Here is a 19081-nt window from a genome sequence, read left to right on the forward strand (position 1 = left end):
CCCCCTGTATAGAGACGGGTAAGAGACCCCCTGTATAGAGACAGATAAGAGACCCTCTGTATAGAGACGGGTAAGAGACCCCCTGTATAGAGACAGATGAGAGACCCCCTGTAAAGAGACGGGTAAGAGACCCCCTGTAAAGAGACGGGTAAGAGACCCCCTGTATAGAGACGGGTAAGAGACCCCCTGTATAGAGACGGGTAAGAGACCCCCTGTATAGAGACAGATAAGAGACCCCCTGTATAGAGACGGGTAAGAGACCGCCTGTATAGAGACGGGTAAGCGACCCCCTGTATAGAGACAGATAAGAGACCCCTCTGTACAGAGACAGATAAGAGACCCCCTGTATAGAGACGGGTAAGAGACCCCCTGTATAGAGACAGATGAGAGACCCCTCTGTACAGAGACAGATAAGAGAACCCCTGTATAGAGACGGGTAAGAGACCCCCTGTATAGAGACGGGTAAGAGACCCTCTGTATAGAGACGGGTAAGAGACCCCCTGTATAGAGACGGGTAAGAGACCCCCTGTATAGAGACGGGTAAGAGACCCCCTGTATAGAGACGGGTAAGAGACCCCCTGTATAGAGACGGGTAAGAGACCCCCTGTATAGAGACGGGTAAGAGACCCCCTGTATAGAGACGGGTAAGAGACCCTCTGTAAAGAGACGGGTAAGAGACCCCCTGTAAAGAGACGGGTAAGAGACCCCCTGTATAGAGACGGGTAAGAGACCCCCTGTATAGAGACGGGTAAGAGACCCCCTGTATAGAGACAGATAAGAGACCCTCTGTATAGAGACGGGTAAGAGACCCCCTGTATAGAGACGGGTAAGAGACCCCCTGTAAAGAGACGGGTAAGAGACCCCCTGTAAAGAGACGGGTAAGAGACCCCCTGTATAGAGACGGGTAAGAGACCCCCTGTATAGAGACGGGTAAGAGACCCCCTGTATAGAGACAGATAAGAGACCCCCTGTATAGAGACGGGTAAGAGACCGCCTGTATAGAGACGGGTAAGCGACCCCCTGTATAGAGACAGATAAGAGACCCCTCTGTACAGAGACAGATAAGAGACCCCCTGTATAGAGACGGGTAAGAGACCCCCTGTATAGAGACAGATGAGAGACCCCTCTGTACAGAGACAGATAAGAGAACCCCTGTATAGAGACGGGTAAGAGACCCCCTGTATAGAGACGGGTAAGAGACCCTCTGTATAGAGACGGGTAAGAGACCCCCTGTATAGAGACGGGTAAGAGACCCCCTGTATAGAGACGGGTAAGAGACCCCCTGTATAGAGACGGGTAAGAGACCCCCTGTATAGAGACGGGTAAGAGACCCTCTGTAAAGAGATGGGTAAGAGACCCCCTGTATAGAGACGGGTAAGAGACCCCCTGTATAGAGACGGGTAAGAGACCCTCTGTAAAGAGATGGGTAAGAGACCCCCTGTATAGAGACTGGGAAGAGACACACCTGTATAGAGACAGGTAAGAGACCCCCTGTATAGAGACGGGTAAGAGACCCCCTATATAGAGATGGGTAAGAGACCCCCTGTATAGAGACTGGGAAGAGACACACCTGTATAGAGACAGGTAAGAGACCCCCTGTATAGAGACGGGTAAGAGACCCCCTGTATAGAGACGGGTAAGAGACCCCCTGTATAGAGACGGGTAAGAGACCCCCTGTAAAGAGACGGGTAAGAGACCCCCTGTATAGAGACGGGTAAGAGAACCCCTGTATAGAGACTGGGAAGAGACACACCTGTATAGAGACAGGTAAGAGACCCCCTGTATAGAGACGGGTAAGAGACCCCCTGTATAGAGACGGGTAAGAGACCCCCTGTATAGAGATGGGTAAGAGACCCCCTGTATAGAGACGGGTAAGCGACCCCCTGTATAGAGACAGATAAGAGACCCCCTGTATAGAGACGGGTAAGAGACCCCCTGTAAAGAGACGGGTAAGAGACCCCCTGTAAAGAGACGGGTAAGAGACCCCCTGTATAGAGACGGGTAAGAGAACCCCTGTATAGAGACGGGTAAGAGACCCCCTGTATAGAGACAGATAAGAGACCCTCTGTAAAGAGACAGGTAAGAGACCCCCTGTAAAGAGACAGATAAGAGACCCTCTGTAAAGAAACGGGTAAGAGACCCCCTGTATAGAGACGGGTAAGAGAACCCCTGTATAGAGACGGGTAAGAGAACCCCTGTAAAGAGATGGGTAAGAGACCCCCTGTATAGAGACGGGTAAGAGACCGCCTGTATAGAGACGGGTAAGCGACCCCCTGTATAGAGACAGATAAGAGACCCCTCTGTACAGAGACAGATAAGAGAACCCCTGTATAGAGACGGGTAAGAGACCCCCTGTATAGAGACGGGTAAGAGACCCCCTGTATAGAGACGGGTAAGAGACCCCCTGTATAGAGACGGGTAAGAGACCCCCTGTATAGAGACGGGTAAGAGACCCCCTGTATAGAGACGGGTAAGAGACCCCCTGTATAGAGACGGGTAAGAGACCCCCTGTATAGAGACGGGTAAGAGACCCCCTGTAAAGAGACCCCCTGTATAGAGACGGGTAAGAGACCCCCTGTATAGAGACGGGTAAGAGACCCCCTGTATAGAGACGGGTAAGAGACCCCCTGTATAGAGACGGGTAAGAGACCCCCTGTATAGAGACAGATAAGAGACCCTCTGTAAAGAGACGGGTAAGAGACCCCCTGTATAGAGACAGATAAGAGACCCTCTGTAAAGAGACCGGTAAGAGACCCCCTGTATATAGACATGTAAGAGACCCTCTGTAAAGAGATGGGTAAGAGACCCCCTGTATAGAGACTGGGAAGAGACACACCTGTATAGAGAGAGGTAAGAGACCCCCCTGTATAGAGAAAGATACGAGAACCCCTGTATAGAGACGGGTAAGAGACCCCCTGTAAAGAGATGGGTAAGAGACCCCCTGTATAGAGACAGATAAGAGACCCTCTGTAAAGAGACGGGTAAGAGACCCCCTGTATAGAGACAGATAAGAGACCCTCTGTAAAGAGACCGGTAAGAGACCCCCTGTATATAGACATGTAAGAGACCCTCTGTAAAGAGATGGGTAAGAGACCCCCTGTATAGAGACTGGGAAGAGACACACCTGTATAGAGAGAGGTAAGAGACCCCCTGTATAGAGATGGGTAAGAGACCCCTGTATAGAGACTGGTAAGAGACACACCTGTATAGAGACAGGTAAGACACCCCCTGTATAGAGACGGGTAAGAGACCCCCTGTATAGAGACAGGTAAGAGACACACCTGTATAAGTGGTTGACGTGTGGATTCACACCAAGAGAGTTCATCCAGTTGCGGAAGGTCCTCTCCTCTCGGGTCTCACCTGGGAAAAACAAATTCAGGGTCAACTATTTAGAAGTTGACAGGGCAGTTTATTCAATTCATCAAACTGGTGTCGCATCTAAATACTGCTACTGTCTAAAAAACACATATCCAACCATGCATGTTGGTCTCTTATGTTTGTTTCTGCCTGTATCAGGTTCAAATTTGAATAGTTTAAAGCAAAGTGGTATTTAGCCCCATCAACTGAAAAGAACCTACAGTGTTGAAACTCTGTCTTCTTGACCTCCTCTACTGGCCGACTGGTCATGCCTTCCCTTCACTCTTCCCATCCACCCACGCCCACTCCTCCTCCTTCCTAGCCTGTCTGTGGTGGAACCAGCTACTGGAGAACTTCAGGACTGCTCTGTCTCTCACTGCCTCCCGCCACCTCCTCAAGAACCACCTGTTTAGACTGCACTTGTACATCTCTTGATCTACCCCGCCTACTCTGCACTGGACTTGCCTGACCTCAGCACCATGTTACTGGACACTCAGCTGATGCACTATCCTGCACTATTGCACTACTATCTTGTCACTGTAGATACAAATACATTTGCATTAATTTTCACTTAAAAAACACTGAGTTGTAATGATTTACAGAAATCGGAGCATTAACTTCCATCTCCCAAATAGGTTACACAGACACGCTGACAGGTGTTACATAGACACACGGACAGGTGTTACACAGACAGGTGTTACACAGACACACAGATAGGTGTTACACAGACACACGGACAGGTGTTACATAGACAGGTGTTACACAGACACACAGACAGGTGTTACAAAGACACGCGGACCGGTGTTGCACAGACACACAGACACACAGATAGGTGTTACACAGACACACAGACAGGTGTTACACAGACACACAGACAGGTGTTACACAGACACACAGATAGGTGTTACACAGACACGCGGACAGGTGTTACACAGACACACAGACAGCTGTTACACAGACACACAGATAGGTGTTACACAGACACACAGACAGGTGTTACACAGACACACAGATAGGTGTTACACAGACACGCGGACAGGTGTTACACAGACACACAGACAGCTGTTACACAGACACACAGATAGGTGTTACACAGACACACGGACAGGTGTTACACAGACAGGTGTTACACAGACACACGGACAGGTGTTACACAGACACACAGACAGGTGTTACACAGACACACAGACAGCTGTTACACAGACACACAGACAGGTGTTACACAGACACACAGACAGGTGTTACACAGACACACAGACAGGTGTTACACAGACAGGTGTTACACAGACACACGGACAGGTGTTACACAGACACACAGACAGGTGTTACACAGACACACAGACAGGTGTTACACAGACACACAGACAGGTGTTACACAGACAGGTGTTACACAGACACACGGACAGGTGTTACACAGACACACAGACAGGTGTTACACAGACACACAGACAGGTGTTACACAGACACACGGACAGGTGTTACACAGACACACGGACAGGTGTTACACAGACAGGTGTTACACAGACACACAGACAGGTGTTACACAGACACTAGTCTCTTGTTTTTTTAGCTGAGAGAATAAACTTGAAAAAGGTCCGAAACGAGGCATCTCCTGGATTCTGGGATTTCACATCATTTCCATCAGCTTATCAGTTGTATTACTATCTGTATTCAGCACCTGCTCATCAATAAAGCTACATTGCTATGGGTTCCTCAGGGATTGCATAATAAACGTGCTCATGTCCTCCATCAATCTGAAGGGATATCACTGAATCTCATTCCAGCCACTCAAGGACATTCATTCCCAGCAAAACTTTGTGTTTTCTGAAACCTTTTCAAAATGATTTTCAATATTGCAAATTTACCACCTGGAACATACATCTCTAATACAAAAACTAATTGTGTTTTTTTCAGGTTTAATAAATGTTATTTTGTAGCCAGAAAAAAAAAGTTTATCAGACATCAATTTTTAAATCTGCAGAGAACAAGGCAAGAATTCTCATGTTTGAAAATGAACCTACGTACATGCAATATAACAAAGAGCCTCTAGGTGGAGACATAACATCAACTTCAGCTGTTAGGACATTTATTATTATTTTTCTCTCTCAACAATTTGATTTAATAAGAAAACTAATAAATAAATAAAAACACAGTCTGGGAGTTATTTTCACATTTGTTGTATGATGCTACTGAATCACATAACTGCATTAGTGTAACAGGCTGTGTTGTGTGACACTCTGCCATTACAGACTGTGTGTCCTGTCAGTGAGAGGAGGTTAAAAGCTCTAAACCCATGAATGCAGATGATCTTGGCTCTCTTGCATTGTGGTTTAGAAGCTCGTTTGCGGTGCATGGGGTCGCCAGTTCACGCCCAGCATCAGCCCCATTACATTCGCATACTGAATATTTCTGTAGAACACAGAATTAACGTGGGTGCAATTTTTTTCTGATTGAAGCTTCCCTAATATACGATACAAACAGCCCCTATTAAGAAAGCAAACTTGATTTATCATACAAGTTTAATGTGGATTCCAATTAACACAACTCAACATGCATACTGCTCTAATACAATATCCTCGCTAGCCATGCTTACCAACAGTGTTTGAGCTGCAAAACAAAGAGGGTCTTAAAGCCCTTTAAGGACGTGATGCTGTAACACGATCATCCTGAAGTGTCATTCTGCAACCGTGATCGGGTAAACACGATTAATACATGCACTTCATTTCTTTGACTTACTGGTCATCATACTTTCTAACACAGCTTGTTTACGCTTATAAAATGGGTATTTTAAATGATTGGTCAAAACAGGTCACATGGGGGTGTTGATATTACAGCTTATTACCATGGGTCGGCACTTCTTTTCAAACGGGGCAAATCACTGGTAGATATCCATACGCCACTAGAATTTTGAAGAATACCAAAAACGGCAGACATATTGGAATTAAATCGCAATAAATATGACTGTCAAGATTCATGTAAACGTTGACCTTTTGGGAAATTGAAGTGTATGTGAATATAAAAATCAATTTAAAGCTCGCCATTCTGATCGCCCTCCGCTCCTTCTCCCTGAACTACAGCGTTTCCCTCTCTCATTCTGAAAATAAACAGTTTTTTAAAAATATCTTAAACGTTCAGCTTTTTAAACAGATTTGGGTCACTCTTAAGAGACTCTGGTGGTTAAATGGATGTTTTGTTGCCGTTGCTCCCGGTCTGTCTGTCTGTTGTTCTCCTCTGGTCGGTCTGCCTGCTGTCACCGGTCCCACCCCCTGCGCTGCTGTGTGATCTGATGCAGAATATTTAGAAATGCACACCTTTCTCTGCACATACATTCGTCCAGGGACGATGGTATCATCTCTTCTGCTGTGCCCTGCATTGTTTTAAATTGTTTAACACGGGCCCAGCAGTTCTCCACATTGTCCAGCCATAAACTGCAGTCAGTTTGATAAGTAACCAGGTAATGCAAATAACATCTTTCTCACCACTGTGAAGCGGTAGCACAAATATGGTATGGATACTGCACTACCCCAGATAACCGTTGCAGGTCTTGTGAGGAAGGGTCGGTGTGATTTAAAGGCAGACTCATTTGTGCTGTGTCATGATGAATATGGCCAGTAATATTTTACATTAAAATGTAATGAACAAACCAAGAATTACAAGAGGTATAATTAATCAAATAAAGAAAAACTGCACTTTTAAATGGATGTTCAATTCAACATCTAGAAATCGTTTTTTTTTTTTTTTTAACTTTTTTCTTAGCTCAGTTTTAGACAAAAGGCTATTTAATAAAAAGGGTTTTTGTTAATTAAAATTATTGCTTTTGTTTTCAATTTAGTAGTTAACCCATTTTCTAAGCGCAATAAGGCACTTCAGGGTATGTGATATGCTCTAATATCACCACGCCTCGGGTGCGTTGCAAGGCACAAGGCAAAGCCAGGTCACCCTGAAGTGCCTTATTGCTTATATATCATTGGATAGGGGAGGGACTGAATTTCACTGCCCGATTGTTTTTTTTTTTTTTTTCTTGTGACGTCACCGAGACGGGCATTTAATTTTTAAAGGGCAGAGAAATTTGACAGCAGCACGCAGAAAGAAAACAATCACAGTGACTTGTTAAAAAAAAAAAAAAAGGTAAAACACTGTAAATCCGATGCATTTGACTTATTATATTAGAACATGTGTTCTTATATATATATATATATATATATATATATATTTACATCATTTATAAATTTCAAAAAACAAGATAATGTTTCATGAACTTAATTTATACGGTACGTTTTCAGGAACTATTATATTTATAAAGATTTTGAGAAAATTAAAAAAAAAAAAAAATCGAGAGTAGTGTCCATTATTGCTTATAAAGACCCTGAGGGCTAAACATTTATTATATCATTTATTATATCATCACTCAGATGAAACAATGTCTTGTAATTTGCCCAAACATCAATATTTTTCAACAAAACTTTCAGGAAGTATTGTTAGGTCCCTTGGGTCATAGAATAACATGCCCGTAAACATGTAACTCTAAGCAGAATACAGGATAATAAAATGATGTTAAAAAATATATATGTGAGTGAAATTTCTTATGGTTTCTTAAGTACTTTATAATGTTCCCCAATGTTCTGAAAAAAGGACTCCATTTAGTCTGTTTGCACCAAATATAGGAATACAGCCAAAAAAACTCACTGAAAAACATTTGGTCCTTAAAGGGTTAACCATATCTCGCCATTTCCTTTCAAGTCACAGACTTACCTTCCAGTAGTTTCCAGTCAATATCTTGGTTCTCTGGCTTGGTCAGTGCTGGGTACTTGTTAAACAGGTTAGCAACGAATGCCAGGTTCAGCTTCGGGTTCCCACTGACCACATCGGCTGGGGTGACAAACTGTCTGCAGCCCAGTCTGTCTGCCTGCTGCAGCAGGAACTCGGCCCTCTTCAGGTCATCCTTCTCCTGTTCATATTAATAAGAGCAGCAGAGACGTTGGAGGATAGCATATCTAAATACTGCTTAGTTTTGCAGATTATTGTAATGCACTTTTTTCTGGTGTCCCAAAAGGTGTGCTTTCCCACTTGTAGCTTGTTCAGAATACAGGTGCTAGAATTCTGACTAAAACCAGGAAAAGTGAACATATTACCCCAGTTTTGGCCTCTTTACACTGGCTCCCTGTGCAGTATAGAATTGATTTTATGATTTTGCTGTTAACTTACAAGGCCCTGAATGGATTAGCACCTAGTTATTTGCAGGAGTTACTGACCCCGTATCTTCCAAACCGCACTCTGAGATCACAGGATGCAAGGCTGCTGGTTATTCCTAGGGTCAACAAAAGCAACACAGGAGGAAGGGCTTTTCTTGTAGAGCTCCTGAATTATGGAATGCTCTGCCTTCGCTTGTCACAGAAGCTGGGACTGTTGCTGTTTTCAAGTCAAGACTGACTTGAAAACAGTTTTAATGTAAAATTGCTGCTTTTGTATTATGTGTATACTGTCATTTAAATGGTCTGACTGTGGCTGTTGTATGTGTGACATGCTATACAAATGTATTGTGGTTTGTTTGTTTTTTCTGCTATGTACTGTACAGTGCTTTTGTTTTGTTTTTATTTGGTGAAAGTCCACATACATTGTTGATAAAAAGAAAGTAGAATATTGAATAAAATGTAAAAAGTTCAAACCTCAATAAAACAGATCAGCAGTGTACATAAAAATCACAAAAATAGATAGACAGCATCGTGACCTAATACCCAGGATGTCAACTTATTTCCACTGGGGTCCTGTTGATAGGAAAAGGGCGGAAACTATATACAAAAAGAAATGACATATTGAAATGAAAATGTTATAATATGACTCGCAAGGGCATTCAGGAAGACATGGTTTCTTCCATCTGAAGTCTCCTATTAGATAAAAATGTCTTTACCTCCTTATTAAAAACATTCACGCTGTTCAAACTCTTAAAATGGTTTGGGAGTGAATTCCATATCTGTATGCCAGTGAAATAAAAAAGTATCCATAGCTGAGCTATTTACCGTTGGCACAACACAGTTATAAATACTATTTCTAGTAGAACCATGCTGTTCTACTACTCTCTTGAAATGGTTATTAAATAATTACTTGATAAATTATTATGAATTTTGAAAACATGATTTAGTTTTAAGTGATTGGCTCTGTCGTTGACATTGAGAAGTCCAATACTAATTCATTATTTCTGTCCAATATGTGACTTTTATAAAGAGAATTACTTTATGTTGTGCCACTTGTAACTTATTCTTCACTTTTTGAGTAAGATCTGAATACCAACATGAACAAGAGTAGTCAAAATGGCATTGAATTAAAGCTTGACAGACCATTTATAATTTTTCCATAAAAAAAAAAAAACATTTTAGACGAGTTAATTTTCTTTATAATTTCATGTGCCACAGAATCGCCTGACATTATTTCATCCAGGATAATGCCAAGATGTTTAACAGAGCTTTTTCTTTCAATGACATGACAAAGCTCACAGTGTGTTTTCTTTTCCTCATAGAGCTCAAATGGATAGCTTCAGTCTTTCCCAAATGCAATGACAGTTTACTGGCTATAAGCCATTGACTACATGTTTCTAATTCAGAGCTTAATATTTTGCAAATTTCTTATGGATCTTTACTTGATACTAATATAGCACTATCATCAGCATAAAGCAGAAGTTTGCATTTAACACTTATTGGCATGTCATTAATGTAACATAAGAACAACAAAGGGCCTAAAATACTTCCTGTGATACTACACAATAAATACTCAAACTTTGATTCAACAGCATTGACATTGACTAACTGTTTCCTGTTGCTAAGATATGATTTGAACCACAAATCGACCCTGCACCCATTGCTTCTAGTTTCTCACAAAGAAATGTTCTGATCAATAGTGTCAAAAGCCTTTTGTAGGTTAAGTGCCATGCCAGTATAGTTACCTTTGTCAATTTCAGATCTAATATAATCTGTAAGATGAGTAAGACATGTATCCGTAGAAAATCCACCTTTGAATCCTGACTGAAACGTTTTGTTAACTATGAAATAACTTTCTAATCACGTATACACTGATCTTTCTAATATATTGGATACTGATGAGAGAATACTAACAGGTTTGCGATACTTTTGTATAAAAAGGCGCTATATAAATGCAATAAATCTATCTATCTATCTATCTATGTAGTCATATCCAGTCAGTCCCCCTAGCCTTCCTCACCATGCATTTCACATTAGAGCTCAGCTCATTGTTTTTAAGGAAATGACTGCATGCATTACAAGAGTTTAGAATAGCTTAGTGTGGGGGGGCGGGGAGCATGGGGCCAACAATAGAGTACAATAGGCAACTGTTTTAGTTAAAGCCAGTATTGAAATGACATGCAGTCTAGTGGATTAAACAAGAAGCACAGAAGTGAAGGTTAATGCACCTTGTCAGGGTGAACCTGCTAACTCACTGCAATACATTCTTGCCCTCCGAACTCCCAAGATGGCTATCTGTGTTTCAGAACGATGCGTCTAAAGCACTGGCACGTGAGGCTTCACAAAGTGGGGTGTGTCAGTTTGTATGTTGAACACCCCCAGGGCTCATTCTCAACATTGAAACACAGTGTAGCACATTTAAACCACTGAAATAAACTACAACAAAACCCAGAAGGGATACAGTGTAGCACATTTAAACCACTGAAATAAACTACAACAAACCAGGATACAGTGTAGCAGTTCTGTGCAGATACATGCTTTACAGAAACTCAGCCAGCTCAGAACAGCAGCTGGGCTTGCAGTTCTCTCAATTTTTCTCATTCAGGTTGGATTACACCCCAATCCTGGATCTTCATCCTCTTAAAAGCACAGGCAGGTATTACAAATTGAGAAAGTGATGCTATGGGAATCTGAAAATATCCAAAGTATATTTTCTCCATCAGAAACAGGAATAATTCCCATTATAAAATGGGTTGGGAGATATCTGCGTCCTGATTGGCTGATACGCATTCCAAGCCATTGAATTATTACAGTACAACCAACAGGTAAAAACAAGTCCCAACAACTAAGACGTTTTACAAACAGATATTATTGCACCGATTTAGACCGCAACAGTTCAGTAACAGAACCGACAGCAATGATTTTAAAAAAAGATAAGGAAAAAAATGAAACCGTGAGTACTACAAAATCTCTCTCTCTTTCTCTCTCTCTCTCAATAAAGAAGAGCGGAATACTAAAGTAATCGCTTGGGCTGTGTCAGTTTTTAATGATTGGTCAGCACACACTAAAAAATAATATGGACTAGAAAGCTGCAAGACTGAAATAAACACAGTTTTAAGAAGTTTCTTTGTTGAAGTGATATCATCAGCTGGCACACAATATTCAGTTAGCAGCTACACAAGCTGGCGTGCTGGCCTGAATCGTTTTTTAAATTCTCCCACAGTAGTACGATCTATAAACCAAATTTTAGACACCCACTTTAAAAAAAACAAAAAATGTCTTCATTTGTCCTGAAAACTTACACGCGACAACAAAAAGACAAGTCACAACATCACCCTGCTGTATCCCAAACAGGCTTAAACAAACTGAAGTCATCAGTACTCGGGACACATATCTCCCAACCCATTTTATAAGGGAGTTTAAGAAGCTATTGGGCACCAGCTGAGATAGCAGGAAGTCCCGGAGTTACATCCTCTCTAAAGTACCGTCATCAACTCAGAAACAAAAGGCAGAAACAAACTCCCCTCCTCACCAAACAGTGCCACCTACTGCACAATCTGTCCAACTGTGTAACCAGCCATTTAATTTAGAAAACTACATTCCCTGGTACAGTTAACTTCATGAGACAAATACTGAAAATATTCAAATAATTTATTTAATTTATTATTTAAAAAAATGTGTTTATCTCTTACATAATATTGACTTACATTAAAGCCGGACATGTTGATGTCAATGCGAGCCTCATCCTCTTTAGTTCCTTTAGGTGCAATTTGATTCAGGAGGTGGAAATAGGCCTTTGAATCCTACAAGAAGGAAAAAAATTACTGACACAATGGCTTAGTCACAATACTCTGAATAGGAAACAAACACATGCAAATTGGGGTTTTGCCAACACAAATACAGACTTTCATGCAGGGAAACCTGAGGTTTTGTGAAATGGTTCTATTCCACTGCTGCCAGAAATGCATTGAACAAGCTTATTAAATCCTGTGAACTGAACTGGAATGCAAGACAATGCAAACACATTTAACTCCTGTGAGAACGAGGCAATGCAAACAGACTAAACTATTAAGTTTCAACATGACAGGCTTAGCTTTCCATTGTTAATGTGACAAGCTCTTATTTTAAATACTGCTGGTTTGCAGTAGGTTTACTGTACAGTATTTGAACTGACATTCACATTACCTTACACTCTTTGATTATATGGAGTTGAAAATGTAAAGAAACAATGACAACAGCACGTATACAAGTATATAAATCAGTGTACCTTCACAGAGTTACTGAAGTCTGTCAGCTGGTGTACAATACAAGGTTAGATCCCAATCAGAAATAACAGTATGGATCCAAAGCAAGTGTTTTAAAAGAGCAGAAGAAAGCACAAAGAAGGAGGAATGTAGTGTGAAACATTTTATACAGTATGGTGATCAGCACAGAATAACATGGGGGAAATGACCTTGCATAAAAGGCACGTGGATAATACAGGTGAAGAGCTTTGAGGACAGCCAGTAAAATTATTTCACAAAGCCTGCGACTGTCATAATGCGGTATGAAGCAAAAACAAAGTGTATATTTACAACTTCAGTAATTAGAAGCTAGGGCATTAGTAGAAAACATTCACATGCCTCACTTACTGCTTTATCAACAGCAAGTGTTTCTAAATCGAAATAATGACCTCATGTTCATGGGATGTGATGAGAGGCAGTGATCGCACAAAGAGTGCACTTGTACTTTTAGCACTGAAAGAGATAGCACTCAATGAGTACCTTGGTCAACAAGGTGACCTCTCGTAACTAGAGCCAATTCTGTTCACTTCAGAATTACAGCAATAGAATTATGAAAAAAGGAGAGAAAAAAAAAAATCTAAAATACCAGAAGGCAAAAATCCAGGTCACTATGAATAAAAACACCCCATAGCATGTGAAATATATTACAGCATGCTCACTCTGGATACTGATCCAAACATTCAAATCAATCCCCAGTGTGTGAAGACAGGGTACCAGACACAGCACACTCGTTTTCTGGGTTAGAAGCAAGTGCTCCCTTGCGGGAGTCAATCATGGCGGTTGCTCTGCCTGTCCCTCAGTGCTCCTTTTTATTTAGCATAAATGTTCAAAACAATCATACTAATGGTATTTATAAATTACACATCTGCAGCTGCAGGGCATTATCAAATTAAAATGCGGCGCTGTGTGGAACAGGTCTGCTGTGAATAGACCCTGCGCAAGAACACCGGCAGCAGGAAAGCAGCCGTGCAGCCTTGAAGGACTGTGCATTAAAACAAATCAGAGATGCTATGGACCCACACAGTGCTTAGAAAGTCAGCTGACAACTTTGCAAAGCAGCTGTGGAGAATAAAAAAAAAAATGTAATTACAAAAAAAAAAAAAAAAATTAAGAGCAATGAAACTGGGCAAGTGCAGGTGCGACACAGTGGAGGCTGGGAGCCACCTGGCAACATTGAAACAGGAGCGTCTTAACAACTGCGCAAGGTAGCCAGGCCCAACTGCACGAGCAGTTCTAGAGCTTTTAACATCATCACACCGGCAAGGTCCTAATCCCAAACGGCATTTCTTCGCGCAACACTGCCTGTTACAAAGGACCCCGTCAGACTCGTTTCACCTGGTGATTACCTGGGTATACAGAGGCACCATTGATGACCAGGGCACTTTCATTGTTACTAATGCTGTAGCAGCTGGCTAGACTATGGCCATCCTTCACTCATTGATAGAGTGTAATGCTCTGAACATCTGAACCAGCTATCTACTAATGTTTTGAAATGTATTAATGCATTCCAGGCTTACCACTTTCTAGGCTAATCTGTTAGACGGCTTACTTTACAATTCTTTAGGCATAAATCAGACTTGATAGGAGTTTATCCCTCGGTTAGACACACAAATTCTCTGGCACAAGGTATTATTGTTTTTTTTTATTGTGACGCTGCACTGCGAGTCCTTGGTAGGCTCCTGGCTGCTGGGGGTATGCATGCTTACCTTGATGTCTGAGCTGAGGTTGTTAATCTTGTGCCAGCCTGCACTCTCCAGGTGGTAGTTGGCCCACCTCAGGAGCAGCTCTTCAGGGGACAGCTTGAGCAGATCCTCCAGACTCTCCCCATCTCGGAGCAGGGCCACCAGAGCTGAGGACACACACACCATCACTACACAGGACTGGACAGGGGTTTGAGAACACACACACACCATCACTGCACAGGACTGGCCAGGGGCTTGAGAACACACACACACACACACACACACCATCACTGCACAGGACTGGCCAGGGGCTTGAGAACACACACACACCATCACTGCACAGGACTGGCCAGGGGCTTGAGAACACATACACACACACACACACACACACACACACACACACACACACACAATCACTGCACAGGACTGGCTAGGGGCTTGAGAACACACACACACGATCACTGCACAGGACTGGCCAGGGGCTTGAGAACACACACATACACACACACACCATCACTGCACAGGACTGGCCAGGGGCTTGAGAACACACACATACACACACACATTAGATTAAGCACTGGTGATGCTGTTCTAATACTCTTGTGTACTCGATGTTCTGCTGTTGAGCTCTTATGTCTGGACACCCTTGTAAACGAGGCTTTGGTCTTAATGAGTACTATCCTGGTTAAATAATGTAAAAATAATGTAATTGTATGTAAAAAAAAAAAAAAAGTGATATCTAGTAACAATTTTAAGTCGCCCTGGATAAGGGTGTCTGCTAAGAAATAAATAATAATAATAATAATAATAATAATAATAATAATAATAATAATAATAATAATAATAATAAATATGTATCAAAAGATCAAACTGCATTGAACCGTATTATTTTCAGAAAAAAAAACTAAGTTCTGCCCCCTCTGCAACTGCAGCCGTTTTGTGTAGCAAATGGAAAATCTCAATACATTTAATTTTTCAAACTGCCTTGCCACAGGCATGCAGGCTTTTAGAGGCAGTGGATGAAAAGGGGTATTAATAGGTAAGCCTGGTAAATAATTAAATCAGTAGAAACAAGAGTGAGCAATGGAGCACAGAAAAGGGTTTAAACTGGAACAAGAGAGCAATGGAGCACAGAAAAGGGTTTAAACTGGTACAAGAGAGTGCGATGGAGCACAGAAAAGGGATTAACTGGTACAAAAATAGATACCAATAACAAGTAGATGGTAAGAAGTATCCTTTTAGCATACAGGGGCAAAACATTAACTGGCCCAGGGACTACATACAGTGCATTGGAAAAGCAGAAACAGTGGAGAAACTGAACAAAATAGGTTAGCTTTAATGCATTGTTATTGTGATCTAGAACATTACTAATGTAGATGTATCTATCATCTATGGATTCTATTTGTTAACAGCTTGATATCGCTAGGTTAGGCCAGTAGTACAGTGCTGGGGGAGAGAAGGAGAGAACTCATTTCCCATTCAACCTCAGTGGACTCCCAGTTCAGCTCTCTATTTCTCCTGGGTGGAGCTGACAACTCTGATTTCAGACAGACCTTGCAGCTTGACCTTCCTTGCTAATGTTCAGTGTTCACAATGCACTTACCATAGTGCCAAGTTAGTGGTATTTTGAAAAACTAAACAGACTGATACTGTTACTTGTAGGAGCGTTCCCCTGTAAGTTTTCAAACATTTGGCTTTGTTTAAAAAGCACTTTGTGAATTTGAGCGTGTATCGAGGTAGACAGCTCCGAGCACTCCAGTTAACACACCTTCATTCTTGCTGAGCTCAATGTCTGCAAACAGGCCAATCTTGATGATCTGCCACAGCAAGCCCAGCACTAGATGAGGCTTCCCTTCACGCAGGTCCAGGGCTCCGATATTCACCACATGGCAGCCAATCGCAGAGGCGGAGTTCAGGGCCAGGTTCAGATTCTCCTACGGGAGAAAGAGGAGCACATTGCTGCTACGAGTCTGCTTAGCTCCAGCATGTTTCAATTGTTTTCTTACACTGAGAACAAATGGAAACACAAACTTCATCTTTGATTTGTAGAACAAGTAAAACATTCAAACATCTGGATCTGAAACGCTTAATAACAGCAACAGAGTTAATGACACCAGCATTAGCATAAACTAAAGATATCCACCTATTGTACAGCCATTACCCCAACCTCCCTCCCTAACTGTGTTTCACCTGAATTGTGAACGGTGTCAGCTTCTTCTTGTTGATTGCTCTTTCATCAATCGTGTCGGCCACAGAGAGATTGATCATTTTACTGGAGCACAACGAAGGACAGCGTTAATGCACATAATACAAGATGCATATAACAAGACAGATTACAAATGTACAAATAACAAGAGGGCTCGTAATAATGGGAATAGAGCGAATGAGACCAAAGAAAATGCATTTTAGATAACCTTTAACCATTTAAGACAAATACAAAAATACAGATTTCAATGTTTTTATTCTCACCACAACACAATGCCATCACCGACAGCTTTAAACATGGAATTGGTGTTGGGGTTCATGGGAAGGACATGCTTGCAGTCTGGATCGTTCTCCAATGCCTTGTTTATCCAGTTGACAAAGGCGTATCGCTCCTCCTCTATTAAACAAGAACAGGAAAGCTGCATTGAAACAATGAGCAGAGTGGGGTGGGACTCGGGAGCAGCACGCCAGGGACCCCCAGGCTCATCTGAGCAGACGGAGGCATGGGAGTGAACAAACACGTACCGTATGTATGTGAAATGAGTTAAACCTGTATGAGACGATTAGGATTTACAGGGCAGAGGAATTACAAAGAAACATTACCTAGAAAAACTAGATACAATAGAAGACGAAAAGCAAAAAAAAAAAAGAGATACCTGCACTAATTTCATTGACAACTGACATACCCTCCACATTAGGACTTATCGATCAGTGTGGTAAACAATCAGAATGGCTGTGCTTTAACTGTGTGAATCCCCTGTGTGTGGCAGAGTGGCTGTACCGGAGAAGGAGTGCTGCGTGCCCTCGCTGGACAGCTCCGAGGTGCCTCCGATGGCCAAGATCCCCTCCTTCCTGTTGATTGCCTTCCTGAAGCTCTTAGCGATGTCACTGCTCTTCAGCTCCTGGAAAATCTGGAACAAGTCATTCAATATGTTACTTTTATACCCAAGAGGTTTTTTTTCTTTTCTAAAACAAACACTGCAAATTAATATTCTAAATGTGTGCTCAAATTTAGACTCCTAGGCTAAAACACAAGCAGTTATGCTGTAAACAGGAAGTGCCAGTTTTTTTTATTATTTATTTAACAATAACAAGATAACAGACCTGCTGCATATTGACATGATCACACACAGCACAAGCTGCTAAATTATATTAGTTAGGCCTCATTAGAGGAGACGTCAAAACAAACAGTGGCCTGTGGACAGTAATGGCTGCTACCCACCAGATGCAATTCGGCAAGCGAAACTGTGCAGCGATGCGACAAAATGAATAGAACCTATACTTTTAATAAGTATCTTTCACACCACAAGTGACACGACAGCGGCATTGGGGTGGCACTGGAGTGACGTGAAATTAATAGGATTCAATCCTATTTTTTTGTGATTTGTCACTCGTCAATTAGGGCATTAAGCAATCAGAGAACAGCTTCAATGCACGTGGTCCAGCAGGGTGAAGCAGCATCCAAAATGATTCAGCTGCAAAGGTTCTCACCGGAACACAAAAGAGAACACATATATAACTCCTGTGCTGGCATCTCTGCACTGGCTTCCTGTGAAATATAGAATTGATTTTAAAATTCTATTGCTTACTTTTAAAGCACGAAATGGAATGGCACCAGATTACTCGTCAGAGTTATTGTCTCCCTATCGGTCCGCTGATAGTGGCCTGCTCTGCAGTCTGAGGGTAAGGCTTAGGAAGAAAGGCGAGGTTGTTTTTTGTGTTTGGGCTCCGTACTGTGGAACTCTCTGCCTGATCATGTCAGATTCACCCACAGTGGCTACTTTTAATACTTCTCTTTATAATTTAGCCTTCTGATTTTATTCTGTCCTCCGTTAGTGTTTTTATAATATCTGTCTTTGTAATTGTAAACTTGTTAACTTGTGTGATGTGCCTTGAACCTTGTGGCATGAAAGGTGCTCTATAAATAAAGATTATTATTATTATTATTATTATTAATATATGGGAGTCCATTTCGAAGGAATTGGAGAAGCCTGGTATGTATGATTTATTGCCATATGTGTTGAAATACCGTAAAAGAATTTCCACATCACATTGATCAATATGTATCATCTTGATCATAGTTTTGTCAATCGCAATTATGAACAGTTGTATAGATCTGGCAGTTTTCAGACCTGTCGCATGGCCTCTGTGTCGCTTCTGGTGTGTGTGGTTGCATCGCTGCGAAAGTATCACGTCGGCAATTTTAAAAACATCGCATCGCGTCTGGTGTGTGGCAACCTTAAACCATGACACTGAATTCCAGTCGTGCTGGATGGCTCATCTCCATGGTGAGGCGTGATGATGTCAGAAGCAGAGGTGCACTTGTGCCTGATCAGAGTTTCCTGTACGGTGCACACAAACA

The 19081-nt window shown here is 41.9% G+C and overlaps 1 protein-coding gene across 3 annotated transcripts in view; it reads right to left on the reverse strand.

The window, feature by feature from the left end:
- LOC117430773 (plastin-3) overlaps positions 1 to 19081 on the reverse strand; it is an 84373-nt gene that overhangs the window by 12939 nt on the left and 52353 nt on the right. For 2 of the 3 annotated variants that reach the window (XM_034051229.3, XM_034051230.3), the window contains exons 4-12: positions 17501 to 17630; positions 16984 to 17116; positions 16705 to 16786; positions 16283 to 16448; positions 14539 to 14681; positions 12817 to 12843; positions 12257 to 12352; positions 8110 to 8305; positions 3282 to 3360 (exon numbers count right to left, since the gene is read on the reverse strand). In XM_034051229.3, coding sequence (XP_033907120.1) covers positions 3282 to 3360; positions 8110 to 8305; positions 12257 to 12352; positions 12817 to 12843; positions 14539 to 14681; positions 16283 to 16448; positions 16705 to 16786; positions 16984 to 17116; positions 17501 to 17630 — 1052 coding nt within the window. The remainder of the gene's footprint in view (positions 1 to 3281; positions 3361 to 8109; positions 8306 to 12256; positions 12353 to 12816; positions 12844 to 14538; positions 14682 to 16282; positions 16449 to 16704; positions 16787 to 16983; positions 17117 to 17500; positions 17631 to 19081) is intronic. The other variant, XM_034051231.3, reaches the window with a different exon arrangement.

The sequence above is a fragment of the Acipenser ruthenus genome, chromosome 26 (assembly GCF_902713425.1).
Source record: "Acipenser ruthenus chromosome 26, fAciRut3.2 maternal haplotype, whole genome shotgun sequence".
In the NCBI taxonomy this organism is placed as follows: domain Eukaryota; kingdom Metazoa; phylum Chordata; class Actinopteri; order Acipenseriformes; family Acipenseridae; genus Acipenser; species Acipenser ruthenus.